The sequence below is a fragment of the Erithacus rubecula genome (assembly GCF_903797595.1).
Source record: "Erithacus rubecula genome assembly, chromosome: 3".
Lineage (NCBI taxonomy): Eukaryota > Metazoa > Chordata > Aves > Passeriformes > Muscicapidae > Erithacus > Erithacus rubecula.
The window spans coordinates 47,456,801-47,477,691 of NC_136689.1; the positions used below are offsets into that span (position 1 = coordinate 47,456,801).

General features: G+C 41.0%; 1 protein-coding gene across 40 annotated transcripts in view; it reads right to left on the reverse strand.

Annotated features, from left to right (window-relative positions):
• ARPP21 (cAMP regulated phosphoprotein 21) overlaps positions 1-20,891 on the reverse strand; it is a 198,157-nt gene that overhangs the window by 67,595 nt on the left and 109,671 nt on the right. For 18 of the 40 annotated variants that reach the window (XM_079302577.1, XM_079302613.1, XM_079302578.1 and 15 more), the window contains 3 exons: positions 9,682-9,790; positions 7,796-7,897; positions 1,449-1,486 (listed from right to left, as the gene is read on the reverse strand). The exons of 5 other annotated variants lie outside the window; for them this stretch is intronic. In XM_079302577.1, coding sequence (XP_079158703.1) covers positions 1,449-1,486; positions 7,796-7,897; positions 9,682-9,790 — 249 coding nt within the window. The remainder of the gene's footprint in view (positions 1-1,448; positions 1,487-7,795; positions 7,898-9,681; positions 9,791-20,891) is intronic. 17 more of the 40 variants (XM_079302591.1, XM_079302584.1, XM_079302592.1 and 14 more) reach the window with 1 other exon arrangement.

Below are 20,891 nucleotides of genomic sequence, written 5' to 3' on the forward strand. Positions count from 1 at the left end.
TTTAGTGATCTCCACTTGGGTATGCAATCCTCACACTGGGCTGATCAGCACCCAGATTCAAGGACAGAAAACCATGTGCAAATACCAGAACTGACCACATTCTCCTTCACACAGGTATGGGACTGAATGCATCAACCAGGGGAGGCCTGGCTATGGAGTTAATGATTTATCCCATAAAGGTACGCATCCTACACTTAGCAGTGCAGCCTCAAGTGCTTTCCATGCTGACTTGGAAATATGAGCAACGGTGTCATCTTTATGCCTCAGTCTCCCCTGAGAGGGAAAACAGGTTTATGGGAACATCTGCTTTTTGCTCTATGGGTTCCTCTGTTGCAGTTTTGATTTATTGTGATAAAACATATCTCCGTAGTCACTACACAGAAGCAGCAGCTGAGGAAATATCCTTGGCCCTCAGAATATGAGGTGGTCAGATGACAGTGGTCATGATCTCCTCAGGGCTTTCCTTCATTCTACTTACAGAAATGCCCATCAGAAAAGTTGGTTTGTACCATTATTGTGGAGTCATTTTCTATGGGAAAAGCGTCACCCGTAAATGCATCTGACAGACTTAAGGATGGATAGAGAACAAAATTACTGTGATAGAGAGCCTCTCAGCCATAAACAGCTCTAAACCTGTGCAGAACAGACTTGGGTCGGCACTGCTCAAACACCAATTGAATTCTCACTTTCGGTTAAAATCCTCATCTGCCATAAAGGTACACAATTTCTAAGATTTTCAACAGAGTTAAGCTACTTTACAGCTGTTATGGAGCCAACACTTCATATTTTGTAGATCTCAAATACAGCTTCCTGTTCCGTTTTGCTTTGAGTGGATTTAACATAATAAAAATAACATTCACAAGAACTATCATGCAGTAATGCAAAGTAACATTGAGCTCAAATATCATCATCGCATTACTACACAGCAGCAGTAAAGCAGGAACTTGTATGGAACTTGTAAGCCTTCACAAGCACAAGTGATGCCAATGCTGCTGCTCAGTCCCACAGAACAGCAGATTAAACAACAGACACCCAAGTGTGTTGTTTCATAAATACTGGCATCCAGGCACTGCTAGAGTGCTTTTCAAAAATCCGTAAGTTAAATTCTAAAGGCACTCCAGAGACAGAATGGTCACTTGAAATGAAAGGTTAGGTGGCTCCCCCTCTCTCCCACAATCTGCTTTTGAAACTGAAACGCAAAAGCCTCAGGAAAGCAGCAGTAATACTTTATCTGGTCAAACACTACACTGCAAGGCAAGCTCTATTATCCCTTCTTAAAGCACAAAACCACTGCAGATAATATGGACTGCACATTTGTTCAACAGTATTTATTGTTTACATTTATTAGGATAAATGCCTATAGAACTACAGATAGACAAAAAAAAAAAAAAAATCCGAGAAACAGCTAAGTTTAACACACACACACACAAAATAAAGCTATTTTTTACCTGTTTTCCACAAAAAGGTTTTCCTGGGAGCAAACTGACTGAAAAATAAAAAAGGCATTGTATCAGATGTTCTAGATATGTTCTGCTGTTCAAATTTCTTCCTTGATTCTACAATTACCACCCCTGCTCAGGCTGAAGGGGATTTCAATTCATGCATCATTTGCATTTGCAGAAGACAAGAGGGGAAAAAAGGTCAAGAATAAGGTCAGGCCAGTAAAATGAATTCCATGCATTACAACACATTGCCAATGAGGATTCTCAGTTTGGGAACAAACTGAAACTTCTCAGTTGAGACATCTGAAGAAGGCACTACGTGCAAAATACTGGCAATTTGAAGGGGAAAAATGTTTTCCCTGCATAATATAAGGTTCCACTGGTCTGGCCTATCACCTCAAAATAAAACTGCAGGATAGCACCAAGCTATAGGTAGGAAGGACAAACAGAAGGAAAGCATGCAGAATTGATGAGCTTCGTCAAAGGGAGAGAAGATACTGCAGTACTTAAGAGTGTAACATCATATTTTATGGTTGAAGAGGGAACATTGAGATATAAAATGATAATAACCTTCTTAATAACCATAGCAAAAAAGCTCTCTGCTGGAGGACTTAGAGTCCCAAAAAAGGTGAAGAGCTCAGAAGAAATAAATCCTATGGGCAAGTGTATAATTCTTTCAGAATTTCTTGATTTTTTAATGCAAAGAAATAAAGCTGCACTCAATTACCCATGAATAATTGTCCCTCTTTGATTTTTTAAATTTCCCTCCTATTTCATGTTCACTACACAAAATGCCTCAGAGCTGTCACTGGATTATATCTCAATCAGGTGCAGAAGAAAGGACAGTCAGCACTTGCACTTTAAACAAAAGGCAGGCAAAGGGAGGAGGACACCAGAGATCATGGCCATTACTTCTGTAAAAACAGGACTCAGCCCAAAGAATAATAAAATGCCAAATGCCATCATTAACTGTGTCAAATTTAATCAGTATGGAATAAGCAGAGATTTTGGATGTTTCTGTTTTGAAAAGGGTGAGCTAATGACCCACTCAAAAGAGTGCTGCCCACACCAGAAGCAACACTCTGCTTATTCTTAATGTTCCAGCTGATGCCTTGGCACAACAGCTAGTGCTACCCCATCAATCTGAAAAAGGAAGAAATTTATCCCTGAGATGGCCACACAATTTCTCATTAGAGTGCAATTCATCCACTCAGAATCCACATTAGGGAACATTTAACATTAACATTCTGTGGTTTCCCAGGTGAGCTCCCACACTGCACTCCTGCTAGATTTTCAAGGCACTGGGCTGAATCAGGGGCAAGTATGTTTTTCCTTAACATCAAGCCTCAGGATATCAGGAGCAAGTTTTCCATTGCCAGGAACCAAATTCCCACCAGCTATAGCAGACCTAGAGTTTCACTCCAGGCTGAGAGAAGATACAGAGTGTTTCACCTTTTTAGGATCCTAGGATCCTTTGTACAATTGCAACACTGTGTCTTTTCTCATTTTATGCACCTTGCTCAGGTACCAGGTTTCATTAACAAATGTGCAGACTTCAGCATAATGTAACTATGCTGAAGTAAAAAGCCCCAGAAAAGCATACTGCAGTCACCCCATGGACTCGTACAACCACAGCTGTGGGGTCGTGTCTTCATCTCGAGCTTCATGATGGACATCTGTGCATTGACTTCTGTGCAGTCACATTGCAAACCACAGGATTACAGCTACTCTTACATAAAAACCTTTGCTTAGACCAGAGTACTGGACTGTGTACCCATAAAGTTACAAAAACAAAGGGGCCTGTAATGCACATGTCTATATTTATTTTATTTTATTAACGTTTTTAAAGAGACTGGGGCATAAAGGAGAATAAATATCCGGGATTTCTATTTTATCAAGCAAACAGAAAAGTCTGCTTCCTTCTTAGTGTCTTGATGGGAACGACTATCAAGTGTATTATAGACTTTAATCTGGGTCCATAATAACTCCATTTTTCTTCTTGGTTGATGATGTTGGCACAGTGCCACATAATCCCTGGAAATTATTCTTCAGACACGTGTGAGGCTGAGAGGCAGAGAAGACAGGCACTTTATTTTATTCTTACTGTTAAAAATCAAATGGCTAAGCAGCTCTGGGTAGAAATTTAGCTACTACAAAGTAAGGACTCACTTTCCTGATGTATAGCATCAGTGCTGCTCGATTTAAAGCTCTAGGAAAGTTTAAAGACACAGCACAGCTGTTATAAAAAAAATCCTTAAAACACTTGACTCTTGTTTACCCTTTAAACATACTGGCAACAAACCTACCAGATCAAAAAATTATATAAGAATACCCACAAGTTAGTGTCCTTGGAGATCTCTGCATGCAAGATTTATATTAGGGTGCTCTATATAACTAATTGTTATTTATGAAATTAGTATTTCACTTTTCCAATTTCCAAGAACCTTCCAAAGTCTCAAATGGAAAATGTGCGTCAGTGATGCCAGTGCACTAGATATACTGGGAGTTGCTGCTCCTGTTTTTAATTACATTATCAAACACAGATAACTATTAATATGCAGCAATATCCTTCAGTGGATGCTATCAGGTAATCATTTTCATGTCAGTTAACAAGATGTGATACATCTGAGGCTTCCAACTAATGCTTATTTGACCTGCAGCCACAAAGAAAGTCTCTGGACACCAGTACAGGATTTTATTACCTACAGGTTTATGGTGGCTAGCACGAGGTGTGCCTTTGATTAGTTTTTACTAATTTTAAGCCCTCTTCTTCCTAATCTTTTCATACTAGAATGATAGAACAGGCTAAAACCATGTCCACATATATTTATTTTGTTTATCTTTTAGTCAGAGATTAAGATAAACATTCTCTGAGTTTTCTTAACTACAGGAATCATGACTTACTGCACCTAAAGGATCTGGTTCTTTAGAGTACGCTCCTTGGTGAAAAATAGACACTACAGTTGACAACAGAAAATAAACAACATGGTGTATTACCTGTAATAAGTTTCATGTGTACCATGGGCAATTCTAGCATTTGTGTAAGTAGGAAAAAAAAAAAAATCTACATTTTTCAATGAATACAGAATGATTGCCAGAGAATGCATTTATGAACACTGAAAGGTCCTAGAGTGACTCTGGCTCATGAGGTTATACATTGCTCTAACCCTGAAGAATGAAATTTCCCCCAGGTAATTGGATTGCTAGTCTTTACAATCAATTTTCTGCATGTTTAAAAGCCAAACATCATGTATCATTTATGCATGCATTTGGCATTCTCTGTTAAATCTACACAGAGGGAAATAACAACTCTTTTATTCCTGTATGTTGTTCTTTGTCTTTCTTGGACAATTAACTTTTCAACTTCCCAAACACAACTAAAGCAGTTCAGACAAGGCACTTCTCTGGAAGACCCAAATAGTGCAGGTCCTCTGCTCCAGTGTACTTGGCTGTAAAATTCACAAATTGTTTTAAAATTGTTTTGTAATAAAAAAACCCCTTGAAAACAGTTTTGAGCATAACAGAGCTCAGTCTGCACTTTTTTACTGTTAGCTGCCTGAAAAATTTGAGATGCACTTTGCAGTTCTTATTTCAGTGAGCTGGAATAATCATGCTTATTAACTATTTATTTATTCACCAATCCTTCTTATTAAAATACAAAACTAACATGCTTCTCGATCCCTGCCATTTGCTGAGACAGGAGTCATTAGAACTTCCAGCTCTCCTTGTCAAAATTTGTAATAGCCAACACAGCAGATGGAAAAACTTGAGAGAAAGTATAATTTAAACTGACTAATACCAGACTAATCATCATAAAGACTGTCATAAGATGGCATTACTCATGAACATACTTATTTTGTTAAAACTTTCCCACTTGGAGATGAAGTGATGTGGTGCACTAGAGTCCTGCAAGATCAAAGGATGGACAGGCAAGCTTTATATTGTTACATGGGGCCTGGGTTAAGACATTTTTCATAGCACTTGAAACATGCATGAATTTTTTTGTCCTGGCAACCAGACTGCCTTTTTCTCATATATTTTATTTAATTTCATGACTCTTGGGCAGTTATCTAAAGGGGTTTGGCTACCTAAAACGTGTGGGGGGGACTGGGGGTTGTTGCTGGGTGCAACAAGTTACAACAGTACTCTTGACTTTTATGGCTGTCCTTTGAAGACCTCCCATGCAAGCTCTCTTCATGCATATTCTAATTAGAAGTGATGTATATGTGATCCATTTGCTAAGATTCACAAGCAAGGCACTGATAAAGGCTTGACTACAGCAGTGTAAATAGTATAGAGGTAATAAAAATACCACATGATTAATCCATCTTCAACTCTCCTATATCTGTAATTTGCAGACTAACAAGGTTTAGGTACTTACCTCACACAAACCTGGGGAGAATTAGATTAATGAATGACTGCAGAGGGCCTTAAAAATTCAGTCTTACAATAAGACTATTTAAAAGAAAGCCGTTTCTCTCTTTCCTAAACTTGAAAAAAAATATTGTCCACCACCACAATCACTGGCATCATACTAAAAACACCTTGTATCTGGCAAGGGGTGTTCCACCCAAAAAAAGCTCAGCTAAAACATAGATTGCTGAAATTCACTGCACTGTGATGCTCACTAACACCTATAATAGAAGAGAGAGAGCAAAGGAGTGGATAGGAGAAAGGGACAGATACCTAACATTGCAGATCATTAAAAATGCTCCCTCCCAATTACATTTAAAATGCCTGCCACAAAGCACACTTTTAGTTAGGACTTGCCACTTGAAAATGCTAACTCAATGAACCATAACAGCCTCCTGCTGTGGGCAATTCAAATCCTCACCACTTGCCTGTTTTCAGAACTCAAATACCTAAAGTTAACAGCAGCAATACACCATAGAGTCACTTTCATCACACTTTTCCAGTCACACCTGTTTCCCTGCCTGGCATTTCTAGGTGCAGCTTGTGATAGAAACTGGACTATTTGGTAATAACTTTTTTTTGGTAATTTTTAGCATTTTGCCCCATTTGAATTCTGCTTCAAAACCCAAAGATTTTTTTGGTTTTGCACAAGCTCTTTTGATATGTACCAAAAACCTCATATATGTCCTAAAAGAAACTTGTTGCAAAGAGGCTCTTGCAGCTCTTGAACAATTTGGCAACTCCACCATGTAGAGCCTGTGACAGTATTTACATCAGACAAACATGCTGAAGGAAAAACAGAAACTGAAGGGCTTTTACTGAAATCATCTCAGCCAAGAAAGAAGTGAGGCTATTTATTAAGAAGTGAGACATCTTAAAACTATACAGCGTATTCTGCCAAAAAAACCCAACTTGGACACATGCAATTCCTAAACCAGATAATAGTACTATGAGCCCAGAAACATAAGAAGAGTTCTAATTTAAAAGGACATATATGATATTCAAAAATAGTTTTAATTTGGTTTATACTCATATTCCTCCAAAATGGAAAAACTCCCACTGAGATATGAGATATAACATTAAAATGGTGACTTTTTTCTTTTTTTTTCCCCCTTCTATTATCTCATCAATACAGTATTATAGCAAATTGTGATTTTCTTCCTTTTTTTTTTTTTTTTTTTTTTTTTTTTTCCTTGCAGGAATATAAGGCATTGCTCACAGATGTTTCAGATTTAAATATTTTCCTTAGCAATATATCTTGTCATGCAAATTCTGATTTTTTTGGTAAGGGCAAGAATTTTAATGCCTGCTTCATTTTATTCCTTTCAGAATATAATCATCAACAGCATGACTGACTCTTTCTGCTGGTAGAAGTACAGTTTAATCAGTCATTTAAAAAAAATTATTCAACTCCATGTTTAACCACTGCCTTTTCTTTGTTTCTTTGTTTCTTTGTTTCTTTGTTTCTCTTGATGGTGCAGCACTGGCCCAAAATACCAAAACCATGAGGAGTCTCTACAGAAGGACACTTATAAAGATTTGATCCACCTTGAAAGAAATATAAAATAACACAGCTATTTGAAAATATTGAGAGTGTCTACTTAAATCACTGCTCTTGGCTAGCAAAAGACAAGGAAAAAAGAAGCAAATCTAGGCCATGTGAACATGAACATTCCAAGAAACAGGATAGGCACTCCCCAGACAACATACTGGGCCTGATCTCTCCTCTACCCTTCTCCCTGCAACTCCCATCACCTCACTCTCCAGAAGCCAACCTCCACACCTCTAATGCTCCTCTGAGACCCTCTCCAACAATCTGCTTTTGCTGTCACCTCCAGCTCCATAGGGCAAGTCCAGCTGCAGTGTTATAGGAGGGAGCAAAACTGTCTGACTACCGGCAAAGGTATGGCACTAAAGAGGCAATTAAAATAACTACTCACATCTTGTGCAAATATTCTCTCCCTCACTCTCTGATACTCCTCTTCTCTCTCTTCAATTGATTTACTTCGTCTGTCATCTCTAAATGGAAGAATTCTGTTTTGCTGAGCAGAAAGAAAACCAGGAGGGTTATATAAGTTGAGCTGTTAAAAACTGCCATTAAGTAACTGTCAGCTGAGAATAATAAATGTTCACTTAAACAAATGAAACATGAAAATGATAGCTCGTTCCTGCACAAAGAACCCTGTGAGATTGGGTGCTTGAGGATTTCCAGTTAGATATTGCATATGGGTTCAAAGAGCAGGTGGCCAAAAGGAGGCCTTCTGTACAGCTTTTGTGGACCCGCCATCCTAAAACTGTGTGCTCTCACCCCAAGTCTAAGTGTCATTGTTGTCAACTGCTAACATTTCTTGGTTCTCCTACCAGCTGTGAGGAGCAGGAGGGCAGGCAGTGGTGGGCTACCTGAGAAATCAAGGAAGAAAAAGGATAACTAGGCTGCAAGAGCTGAACTATAAACCCTAGAAGAAGGCCAAAAAGTCTGTGTGTGCAAGAAGTCCCAGATATTCAGCACAACAGTTTTAACAATTTTCACACTGTATGGAGCCCTCTGCTGAAGTTTTGCTGGGAAAAGATGGGCCATTTTTGCATCTTAGTAAATGACAGTATGGGAAATTGCTGTGCCATGGGAAGGAACAGAGGAGATGAGCCCCATTGGGAAATGCTTCATTGATAAGTGGGTTTCAAGGACTGGTCCTTCTCTCCCCTGCACCAGTGCACTGGGTGAGATAGGTCATGCTGCCTTCCTTTGATCGACCCCCATGGTCACCACACCGTGAAATTGCTTGGGGTTTGTTTTCAAAGCCAACTCGAATGCAGCACAACTGACAAGGCTGCCATGTACAACTGAAAGTCAAGGACAAAAGCGTGATAAAAGGAAAGAAAAAAAACAGCCCTTTACTGAAAACATGAAGGGAAGTGGCACCAAGAAACTCACTGGCTGGTTCCTCCACAAACATAACTCTAGCAAAGAAAGCATATGCTGTTCTCTTACCTGTGAGAATTCTCATAAAAGTAAATTACATCATAACCGTTTCTTTTTTTTTTTTTTTTTTTTTGTTAATCTATTCCACATACACAGCTTGCACTGGATTGAAACAGCACAACATCTGCTTTTAAAGGCAGCACAAATACACACATTTCCCTGGTGTTCCCCTACTCACCTAAGTTAAAGAAGTGTTATGGCACTATGGCACAGGCAATACAGGGGAGAACATCTGCCAAAATACATGCACAAGCAAGTTACACAGACAGTTAAAGGTGGTAAGGGCACAGAAGGAGGAAGGGAAGTAAAAGATGAACCTCATTTACTTTTGGTCAAAACGTAATTTAGGATGATTAAAAAAAAAAAAGAAAATCAATCTGGCATCACCATCACAATTTTGTGGCTTTTTATTTTTTTTTTTTAACATTTTTTTCTCCCCTCTCCTTTTTGGGCTACATCAGTTCATCACTGGTCCATACTGAAATCCAACTCTGAATGGCTACAAAGGAGGAAGGAAGCTACAGGGAGCATTAACAACTGCCATAGTTAGGCGAGACATTGAGGAACGCAACTGACACAGCCTTTAACGCAGCCTGGAGGCACCGGCATTCCCCCTCCCGTGGGCATGCAGCAAGCCCTGTGCCAAGCAAACCACCCATGCAAATCCACACACTGCCACGGCTGAAGCAGCCACGCTGGGGCTCGATGCCATGTGTGCCAAAGGAGGCGGGGAGGGGCAAGAGGGCAGGGCAGGAGGAGAGCAACAACAAAAGAACAACAATAACATCAGTCAGCCCACCTTCAAAAACAGAACAAATTTCAGCAACTCTCGAACCAAGAACCAACCTGATTGTCTTCTTTATCAATACTAGAGTTATCTCGCTTCAAGATAAATCGCTTCTGGGATTCTTCACCTTTTTCATCTTTTAAATGTTCAGAAAACCTTTGCTCTGGTCTGCCAGCAAAGTAAAACATAGCAATAAAAAAATCTTTCTTTTGGTTTTGCTTTGATCTTCATTTCTCAGTGCTCTTTGTTTTCACAGAAGTATTCAGTGCAAAAGCAGTTAACATTTGTGAGATAGTGCCTGTAGCTGTCTGAGTCTGCTGTATTGCTGCTCAGTGTTATTGCTATAAATAGCTTTTGTTGTTGTGTAGCAAGGAATGGGAATCCAAAGTCTCAGTCACTGAAATATTTAGACTCTCCTCACTGAGACTGAAGGACAGGGAAAACAAATTACCATATTGTATGCTAATTTGCTTCCTTCACTAGCTGGAATCTCTGGCTACTCTGCTGCTTCGTTAAGCCTATCCATCTTGAAAAGCAAGGAAAAACTGGTAGAAATCACAAAAACCACAAAACCAAAACCAGGCACCCAAGAGTTTCCTCATTCCTAGTATGCAAAACCAGTAAAGGTTTTGATGATATTTGGCTTAAATGAAACTTTATCTCATCACCACCAAGTAGGAAAAATATTCCAAAACTATCATCAATTAGTTCACTATTTTAGCTCTTATTATTTTTTTTATTTTAAAAGCCAAACCCCAGGGTTTCAGCTCAACATTTTCAGGTTTATAAGCTGTTTGATGCCATTCCATCTTCTCACCTTGTGCAAAAAGCAGTATCTTCTATCACCTCACCTGGTGCAAAAAGAGAACTTTAAGAAGCAGTTTTTGTGACCAAGTTGGTCACTGCCAATGCCTCTTAGCTGTCAATAAATAACACTCCAGCCTGCAGCACTTCCAGAGTGGTAATATTGTAAGCTTGCAGTTTTTAAACCTGCAGTGTCCTAAGCCCAACCACATCAACAGGGTGACAAATGGCCTCCAGAACTGAGCTCACATTCATATGCTGCTATCACCTGACTGAGTGGGCTATTATTGCGCAAACTGTGTTTTAAAAGCAGCAATATGCTGTGAGATTTCTCAGGGAACACAAACCATGTGCTCAGTGCTGAAAGAGCTGCTATCAGCAGTGGTGGTAGGAGATGCTCACATCTGATACCTATACAAACAAGCCACAAAACTTCCACTGACATCAACAGAAGCAATGGTGAAAAAATCAAAAGGCAGAATTTAAAGAAATCAGTGCTTTTGCAAATAAGAGTCCTCTACAAACTTTAGAAAAACCTCTCAGCTTCATTTTATTCTACAATAGAAAATTAAATCAGATGCATAAATTGGCAACCATTTTGTTGTTACAGCATTATGAATTTCAAATCAAAATACAGCACATATTCACACCATAATTGCTGTCCATAACAATTCATTGACAGATACACAGCAAACATTTGTTATAAACTGTAAGAAATTTTTAAAAAAGAAATCCAAGACACACCAGCTATCCCGCCTCTCTTTCTGTATGAATTTTGAGCACTTCTACTTCTGCTCACAGTTTGCATTTTTGTGATAAAGCAACAAAACACACTATCCCAATTTCCACAGATTTTGACAATTGAAGAAATCTCTGACCACCATCCATATCTACAGAGCCCAAGCCACTAGATTCTCTGGATGTCCTACCAGCCTTGCTTAGGAAAAGCCCAGAGGACCATGGCTCTCCACATAGTAGGTTCATAATCTAATAGGTCATTCATTATGTTTCCTCATAAACGGAAAGGCTACCAAGCCCCATTAATAGATTGCTAGGTAGGTTGCTCTCTTTGCTCCCATTAATGAGCACTACTCCTGCTCAGCCAGAAATGAAAAGTCATTCACTCAAATATTGTGCTTTCACAGGACTATCTGAGAATTGCTATTTTTCTAGTTTTACATCCTTAAGTCACAAACAAAATTTCTGCACCATCAGTGTAAAATTTAGATCTGTAAATGATCTACTGAGCATCTAATAAATTATATGCAAAGAAAAATAAATTAATTAGATTTCAAAACTCAGGAAAGAAGTTATTAGAGAGAAAATAAGTGTTATGGGCTGATGTTTGGACTGGCTCCTCTCCTTGCTTCCCCCGTGCAGCTGCCGGTCCCTCCCTCGGGCTGTTTTATCTAGGCTGGTGTTTTCCGGCTCTCTCTTGCTGCGCTTCGGTTGTGGGCTGTGTCTTGCTCTGGCCGTCTGCTCAGCTGCAACCCCCTCCCCTGGCTGCTTTGGCCGGTTTTTTTCCCCTTTCCCCCAGCTGTTTTGCCGGTGCCCCTGTTTTGGCTTGTCTTGGGTTTGCTTTTGCATGTCTTGGGCTCGCTTTGGATTGTCTTGGGCTTGCTTTGGCCTGCTCCCGGCTGCCCCTCCCTCTCTCTCCCTTCTCCCTGCTCCAGGGATTTGCACCGACTCCGGAGGACGAGGATCTGGACTTCGGGGGCCGCTGCTGGAGGTCGGCTTGGGAGGCTCTGCCGCTCTCCCCGGCGAGGACCGGCTGGGTTCATCTCATCTGGGTTTGGGTTGGAGAGTGTTTCTTTTGTATTTTTGTTAATAAAAAAGTTTTTTCCATTTTCACCTGAAGAACAATTCTCTCTGAGCTCAGTGAAGGAAGGAATTGTGAAAAAGAAAAAAGGGGGGGGGGCCCTTTGGAGCTCTTTTTCCCCAAATTTGTCCTAAACTTGGACAATAAGCTTGAAAAAAAATTGAAAAATGTCTCCTCCAATTACTAATTTATTTAAACAATAACATTATTTTCATGCTTCATAGCATCTCAGGGAGGAGATTAAGGAGGACCTCCTCCAAATTTCAGCTGTACAGATTAGAAATCCTGGTACCCAACGCAGACATTCCCCCAGTTGGGAGAGGAGGTACACTCCCCGAGCTGAATTGTGGTTTTTCTTGCGAGATTCTGGAGAGAACATGAGAAGATGGGATGGGAAGCCTACGGCTGCTCTGGCAAAACGAGTGCGGGATTTGAAGGAAGGAAAGATTGAAAGAGGAAGTTCCACCAGAAGGAAAGCCGCTCCTGTCTCTCGCAGCCAAAGTGCTGAACGTGATACTGATAATGACATGTCTGATCCTCTTGAGGGAACTTCTAAGATGTATGCCCCAGAAAAGAAGGAGAAACAGGCTTAGAGGGGCCCTGCCTCTAGCCAGGGTGAGGCGAGGGAAAATCGTGTTTTTTGGACTGTGTGGATTCGATGGCCTGGCACTTCGAAACCATGGAAATATGAAGCTTTAGTGGATACAGGTGCACAGTGTATGATACTTCCATCAAGACACATGGGAGCAGAATCTGTTTCAATTGCTGGTGTGACAGGTGGATCGCATGACTTCACCCTGGTGGAAGCGGAAGTAAGTTTAACTGGAAAGGATTGGAAGAAACATCTTATTGTGACTGGTCCAGAGGCCCCATGTATTTTGGGCATAGATTACCTTCGGAGTGGGTATTTTAAGGACCCAAAAGGACTAAGATGGGCATTTGGAATTGCAACTATGATGGCAGAGCGTATTCGACAATTGAACACCTTGCCTGGACTATCTGAGAATCCAATTACAGTAGGACTTCTGCAGGGAGAAGAACAACGAGTACCAATTGCCACTTCAATAGTACACCGCCGGCAGTACAGAACAACGCGAGATGCTGTGATTCCTATTCATAAGATGATCCGAGAGCTGGAGAGCCAAGGGGTGGTTAGTAAAACCCACTCACCCTTCAACAGCCCCATTTGGCCTGTGCGTAAATCTGATGGGGAATGGAGACTGACTGTGGACTATTGGGCATTGAATGAAGTGACTCCACCGCTGAGCGCTGCCGTGCCGGACATGCTGGAACTCCAGTATGAGCTGGAGTCCAAGGCAGCAAGGTGGTATGCCACCATTGACATAGCAAATGCATTTTTCTCCATTTCTTTGGCATCAGAGTGCAGGCCTCAATTTGCTTTCACCTGGAGGGGCGTGCAGTACACCTGGAACCGACTACCCCAGGGGTGGAAGCACAGTCCTACCATCTGTCATGGACTGATCCAGACTGCACTGGAAAAGGGTGAAGCTCCGGAACATCTACAATATATTGATGATATCATCGTATGGGGAAACACAGCAGCGGAAGTGTTTGAGAAAGGAGAAAAAAATTATTCAAATTCTCCTGGAAGCCGGCTTCGCCATCAAGAAGAGTAAAGTTAAAGGACCTACTCGGGAGATTCAGTTCCTAGGAGTGAAGTGGCAAGATGGACGGCGTCAGATTCCTACTGATGTTATTAACAAGATTACAGCTATGTCCCCACCTACTAACAAGAAGGAGACACAAGCTTTTCTAGGTGCCATCGGTTTTTGGAGAATGCACATTCCTGAGTACAGCCAGATTGTGAGCCCTCTTTATCTTATTACCCGCAAGAAGAATGATTTCCATTGGGGCCCTGAACAGCAGCAAGCCTTTGCTCAGATTAAACAGGAGATTGCCCATGCAGTAGCCCTTGGCCCAGTTAGGAGGGGACCAGATGTGAAGAACATACTTTACTCAGCAGCTGGGAGCCATGGTTTGTCTTGGAGCCTGTGGCAGAAGGTGCCTGGTGAGACCCGAGGCCGACCCCTGGGATTCTGGAGCAGAAGCTACAGAGGGTCCGAAGCCAACTACACTCCCACAGAGAAGGAAATCTTGGCTGCCTATGAAGGAGTTCAAGCTGCTTCAGAGGTGATTGGCACAGAAGCACAACTTCTGGCACCTCAACTGCCAGTGCTGGGGTGGATGTTTAAAGGAAAGGTTCCCTCTACTCACCATGCCACCGACGCCACATGGAGCAAGTGGATTGCCCTCATCACGCAGCGCGCCCGCATTGGTAACCCGAGTCGCCCTGGGATTTTGGAGATAATCACGAACTGGCCAGAAGGTGAAGATTTTGGTCTCGCTGATGAGGAGGAGCAGAAGCAAGTGACCCAGGCTGAAGAAGCTCCACCGTACAACCAGCTGCCAGCAGATGAAACACGCTACGCCCTTTTCACCGATGGTTCCTGCCGCATTGTGGGGATGAACCAGAAGTGGAAAGGTGCCGTATGGAGCCCCACAAAACAGGCTGCACAAGCTACCGAAGGAGAAGGTGGATCGAGTCAACTTGCTGAACTCAAAGCTGTTCAGCTGGCCTTGGACATTGCTGAGAGAGAGAAATGGCCAAAGCTCTACCTTTACACTGATTCGTGGATGGTAGCCAATGCTCTGTGGGGTTGGCTTGAAAGCTGGAAAAAGGCTGACTGGCAACATAGAGGAAAACCAATCTGGGCTGCTGATGAGTGGAAAGACATTGCCACTCGGGTAGAGAAGCTCCCCGTGAAAGTCCGTCATGTGGATGCCTATGTTCCCAAGAGTCGGGCTAATGAAGAACACAGGTACAACGAGCAGGTAGATCAGGCTGCTCAGATAGAGGTCTCAAAGATAGACTTAGATTGGGAACATAAGGGACAGTTGTTCCTGGCTCGATGGGCCCATGATGCCTCAGGCCATCAGGGTAGGGATGCCACCTATAAGTGGGCACGAGACCGAGGGGTGGATCTTACCATGGACAGCATTACCCAAGTCATTCATGACTGTGACACTTGCGCTGCCATCAAGCAGGCCAAGCGGGTAAAACCCCTCTTGTATAGTGGACGGTGGTCCAAATACAAGTATGGGGAGGCCTGGCAGATTGATTACATCACACTGCCTCAGACCCGCCAGGGAAAACGTTATGTGCTGACCATGGTAGAAGCCACCACCGGATGGTTGGAGACCCCATGCCACTGCTCGCAACACCATCCTGGGCCTGGAAAAGCAGGTCCTTTGGAGGCATGGTACCCCTGAGAGAATTGAGTCAGACAATGGGACTCATTACAAAAATAAGCTTGTCAACACCTGGGCTAAGGAACATGGTATTGAGTGGGTGTACCATATCCCTTACCATGCACCAGCTGCAGGTAAAGTGGAGAGGTACAATGGATTGTTGAAGACCACATTAAAGGCATTGGGTGGGGGATCTCTAAAAAACTGGGAGCAGCACCTGGCAAAAGCCACTTGGTTAGTTAACACTCGAGGTTCCACCAACCGAGCAGGTCCCGCCCAGTCTGAAGGCCTTAATGTAGTAGACGGAGACAAAGTCCCAGTGGCCCATGTTAGAGGGTTGCTAGGAAAGACAGTATGGATTCATCCTGCCTCGAGTACAGGCAAACCCATTCGTGGGATTGCCTTTGCTCAAGGACCAGGATGTACTTGGTGGATTGTGCAGAAGGATGGAACAACCTGCTATGTACCTCAGGGTGATCTGATTATAGGATAAAGTTGTACACAAATATTATTGTTGAGTGCCACTACCATTGTATGCCAGATTTTATGAATAGAAGGAAATGTGTAAGTGACAAAGGCCTGAGCAAGTGAGAAGGAGGAGATGTGTAAGTGTTGAAGGTTTTGAGCAAGTCAGAGAAAGTTTGTGCCTAGTAAGTGTGTATCCAAATCGTGTGTCAATGATCACGATATGGGATAAGGGGTGGAATGTTATGGGTTATGTTTTGACTAGCTCCTCTCCCTACCCCCCACCATGGAGCTGCCAGCCCCTCCCCCGGGCTGTTTTATCTAGCCGGGTGTTTTTTCAGCTTTTGGGGCTTTTTGCCGCTGCTTTTTGGCTGCTGCTTTCGCTGCTGCTGCTTGCCGCTGCTTCTGCTGCCCCCCTCCCCTCCGCTGCTTCATCTGCTTTTCCCCCCCCCGGCTGCCTAAACTGCCCCTCTCCCTTCCCCCCCCCCCCATCCCTAAGATTTGCACCGGCTCCAGAGGAAACGGATCTGAACTTCGGAGACCACCTCTGGAAGTCTGCCAAAGAAGCTCTGCTGCCCTTCCCGGCGAAGATCTGCCGAGTTCATCTCAATCTGGGTCTGTGCTGGGAAGTGTTTCTTTTGTATTTTGTTAATAAAAAGTTTTTTCCACTTTCCCCTGAAGGAAATTCTTTCCGAGCTTGGTGAAGGAAGGAATTGTAAGGGGGGGAGGGGACCCTTTGGAGGTCTTTTTTCCTAAAATTTGTCCCAAACTTGGACACCATATATTATCTATTTTTTTTTTTCAGAACAGCAGCCGGCCTCTAAACATGTTCAGCAATTACTAAACTGGGATATGGAAAATCACAAGTTATTTTCACAGGCATTCCTCCTCTCTAATTTGGGTTGTAATTAAATCTGGCAGGACTGAAAAAAAGGCAGGAATGCCTCATGGAAGCATTTATCTTTCAGTGACTATGAGGTTTTATTATTTCATCTTTTCATCTTTTTCATCAAATCATGCTGTGTGTTGACCAAGCAGGAGGCCAGATCCTGAGGCATTTCAGAGATACAGTACTTAAAAACCCTGATCCAATGTTGAGGTTCCATTGCACAACTCATGACCCTCACAAGCTTTCCTAAAACTTATTTCCAGAAAATCACTCTCTTTTAAGACATGGATGCAAAAAACAGTACCTCTTGGCTCCCTGAGCATCTGCTTGAGTACAAACTTCAATATTTTGTTCACTATCCTGGGGCCAGAACACGGGCTTTTAACAGAGAAGCAGCCAACAGGCCAAGAGCATATGTAACCAGCTCTTCTGATAGATGGGGCAGAAGCACGACATCTCTCTCAGGCAGGCAGCATTTTAAGAGCTTCAAAATGCTCTGCTGTCCTCCTGTGTTCAAACTAAGATTATTTCTTTACTGAGGGACCTGCTTCTGCTGCTCCCTCCCCAGCTGGATTTAATTCTTGATATTCAGAGTGTCTATTGAGATGGAACATCTTGCACAGCACCAATTTATTTCCAGCTAATAGAGGCTCAAAATGGTAGCACAGTTTATTATGGAATTAATGAATATCTGATTTTAAGGATGTGGCATATTCTGTAAGTGGCTGAAAATTACAGTGTTGCATAACTGCTGCGATATATTTAAAATTACACTTTTCTATTTCAGAAGCTCAAAAATTAACACGTAAGAGGGAGAGAAAAAGGAAGCAAAGTTAAGATTTGAAGACTACTGAAGATTTGAGGATGGTTCACCAAAAACTAGCAGGATAACAAAGAAACTACCTGTCCTCTTGAAATGCCTCATATATACACATTAAGACCATAACAAATTCTTGTTTGTGTTCTGACTTCTTTGTCATACCACAAGCATTTTGCTATCTCTAGCAGGAAGACTCATGGATCAGAAGTCATACTCTGAACAATCACTGGCCTGAAGAAGAGGGTCTGTTTTTAATAAACTGTCAGAGACAGCCTCACAAGGCCACCCTGGAAGCAGCAAGCTGAAACAATGGACAAAGACTTCTCAAAACCCATAATACTTTTAACATTTCTATGAGTCCTATTTCCTGTGTTAAAAATGAGGCAGGCAACAAAAGAGCAAAAGGCAATTATATAACCAATCTGAACCATCTCTAAAATTTACTGCCTCGAAGTTTAACACCTTATTTCTGAAATGCTCAGACATTGCTCACACCTTATTTCTGAAATGCTCATAAATCCATTACTGCACCAATCACTGATGCACTGTTACCTCTGAGGAAAGCACAGGGGTGATCACAAATTTCCAGATGTCTCCCCAGTGATAAAAAAGTATAAGTGACCAAACAGCATCGCAATTAATGAGCACTTTCTTACTACAGCTTGAATGAAAACAAAGATTAATTACTCATGCAAGAAAGAGCTTCCTTCAACCAAATCACCTACTTGCTATTCCACAGCACTCTCTTCCTGGGCAAACTTCCATCTACAAAGCAGTGACAGTAACCTTCTAGGTTTAATAAAACTTACACTATTAAGCGGTGTGGATTAAAAAGATTTAAAAGAAAAAAGAATAGAAGAAGAAATACCATGGATATCTTCTGATTAACACTCAGCAAGTATTTCATAACAGTATAGAACAGCTGTAAAAAGCACATGTCCACCTTCATTATAAACAATTTAATTTAATAAATTACATTAGACGAAAATTTAATATGGGAGCTATTAGAAATGGTTCATTAACCCTAACATCTCATTTACAGAATAAGCAATTTCTTAAGGGTTCAATATACAGCTTACACTGGAGAAAGAATGAAGCCAGTATTTAAGGGTCAAATTCAACTCAACTTCAACTGTACTATGTATCTTTCATGCAAAAGAGAAATATGACTAAATGACAAAATACATGCTGAAAATAAAAGGCTGTCCTAATTCAACTATCATTAAAAAAATAAGCATTAAGGGTTTTTTTAATAATATTAATAATTGAATCCCTGACTGAAGTCAACAGACTATTTTTGCATGAAAAAACCTAAAATCTATTAAAACGAATGTAATTTCTTATTTAAATATACATGTTACAATGTAGCAACATAACCGCAAAATTTTTATTTAATATTACTCTTTTATTGATGTTCTTACTAAATTATTAGTCACATAACGTATTAGTTCATCTTACACCAAAATGCGTCAGCCAATTACAGTATTATTTCTCAGCTACACAGTTTCTTCATTTTAGTTGCATATATCTACTAGGCACCCTTTTATTTCTCTACACATTTGTACCAGAGAATGTCATAATACTGACTGAGCAACAGCAATTGTAAATCAGAGAGGACATCTGGTTATCACCAGTTCCTGTTTATTTCTTAGTAGCCAAGGACTAACGGTTCTGTAAAAAAGATGGAAAAGAGGTAACTACAAAGGAAACAAAGGTCCTCTGACTCCACAGTCCCTTGAAGAAAAAAATATAATGCCAGACTCCAATGAAAATAACAAAACCAGAAATAAGGGTGTTCATGTACATTTTCATGTGTCATGTGGCTCATAAAAGCAATTCTGCTCTCATGAGATCAGTCCTCTCAGTACATATATGATAATTAGGAATAGCATAAGGCACTTAAATGCAGATGGAAAAACACCATGAAGCAAATCATTTGCAAGGCAACTATTCTGGTTTATAACAGGGAGCGTAACAAATCTTTTCTTCAATGCACTGGCAAACATCAAATTGCTTTGACTGAGATTTTACAAAAAAGGGTTTTCCATTCAGGTATGTTTGTCACTACTCCTGTATCACTAAAATGCCCCTTCCAAAAAATGGCTTAAAAAAAGTAATTTACATTGAATACCTTAAGGGGAAAGGCATACTTTTCTGCATGCTCTAAAGGCTCTAACACTTCATATCTCAAGGAAATCTTGGCACTTCAGCCTTGGGTAAAAGAAATTCTAGAATCTATTCTTCATTGAAATTTCCATTCAGTGAATGCTATTTTATTGAACACAGATTTTAAGAATCTATTTAAGAATGCCTGTAGGATCGTGTACAAAAGTTCAGACTCTGAAGATGGTGGAATGGTCACAGCACACCTCTACTAATATAGATGTTATCTACAGCAAGATCACTGAGTCAATACATAATAGAAATCCAATGAGAACTTTTCTTCCTTGCTTTTGATTCAAATCACTCTTACACAGAGAAGGCAGAATAACACAAATTGTATGCCAAACTACAAAAGCTTTTTCAAAGTACAACCTGAACATTATGTCTCCTTCTGCTGATACAGTTAATTTCCAGATTATAAGGACCCCCTGTAATGCACCTAACGGCTTAATATTGCCTCAAGTTTTTGAAGTATCTCAAAGGCACCAAAACACCTTCCAACTGAGGATGTGAGAATTGGTATGAAGTTCATAATAGTTATGTTACACCCTCAGAATATATGAAAATGTCTAAACACAGCATTATATATCATAAGGATTCTACCTTCTTGGTTCTGATGAGCCCTGCCACTCACATTTATATAAGAAAAGTACATGAATGCATGTGTGGGCTGTGGTACAGACATGCTTGTGACATGGCTGATGATCTCAACCAAATGAAAACCCTTTCAATTTACCAAGCACACCAAACATGTTTCCACTACATTTCTCCACCAAGCTACAGATAACCAAATCAATGAATCTAATTGAACTGATACATCTCACAATAGGAATAGTTCTGCAAAAAACCCCTGAAGTACTTACAGTTGTTTGATAAGAATTATGGGGAATATGCAGAACAGAAGGTGGCATGTACACATTTTTTGGCTCCAAACAACAGATGTTCTATCTAACATATTGTCTCAAACCCAAACTTTTCTTTATATCGTATTTCACTTCCCCATACATTTATGTGTATCTTTAGATAGATGACAGACAGA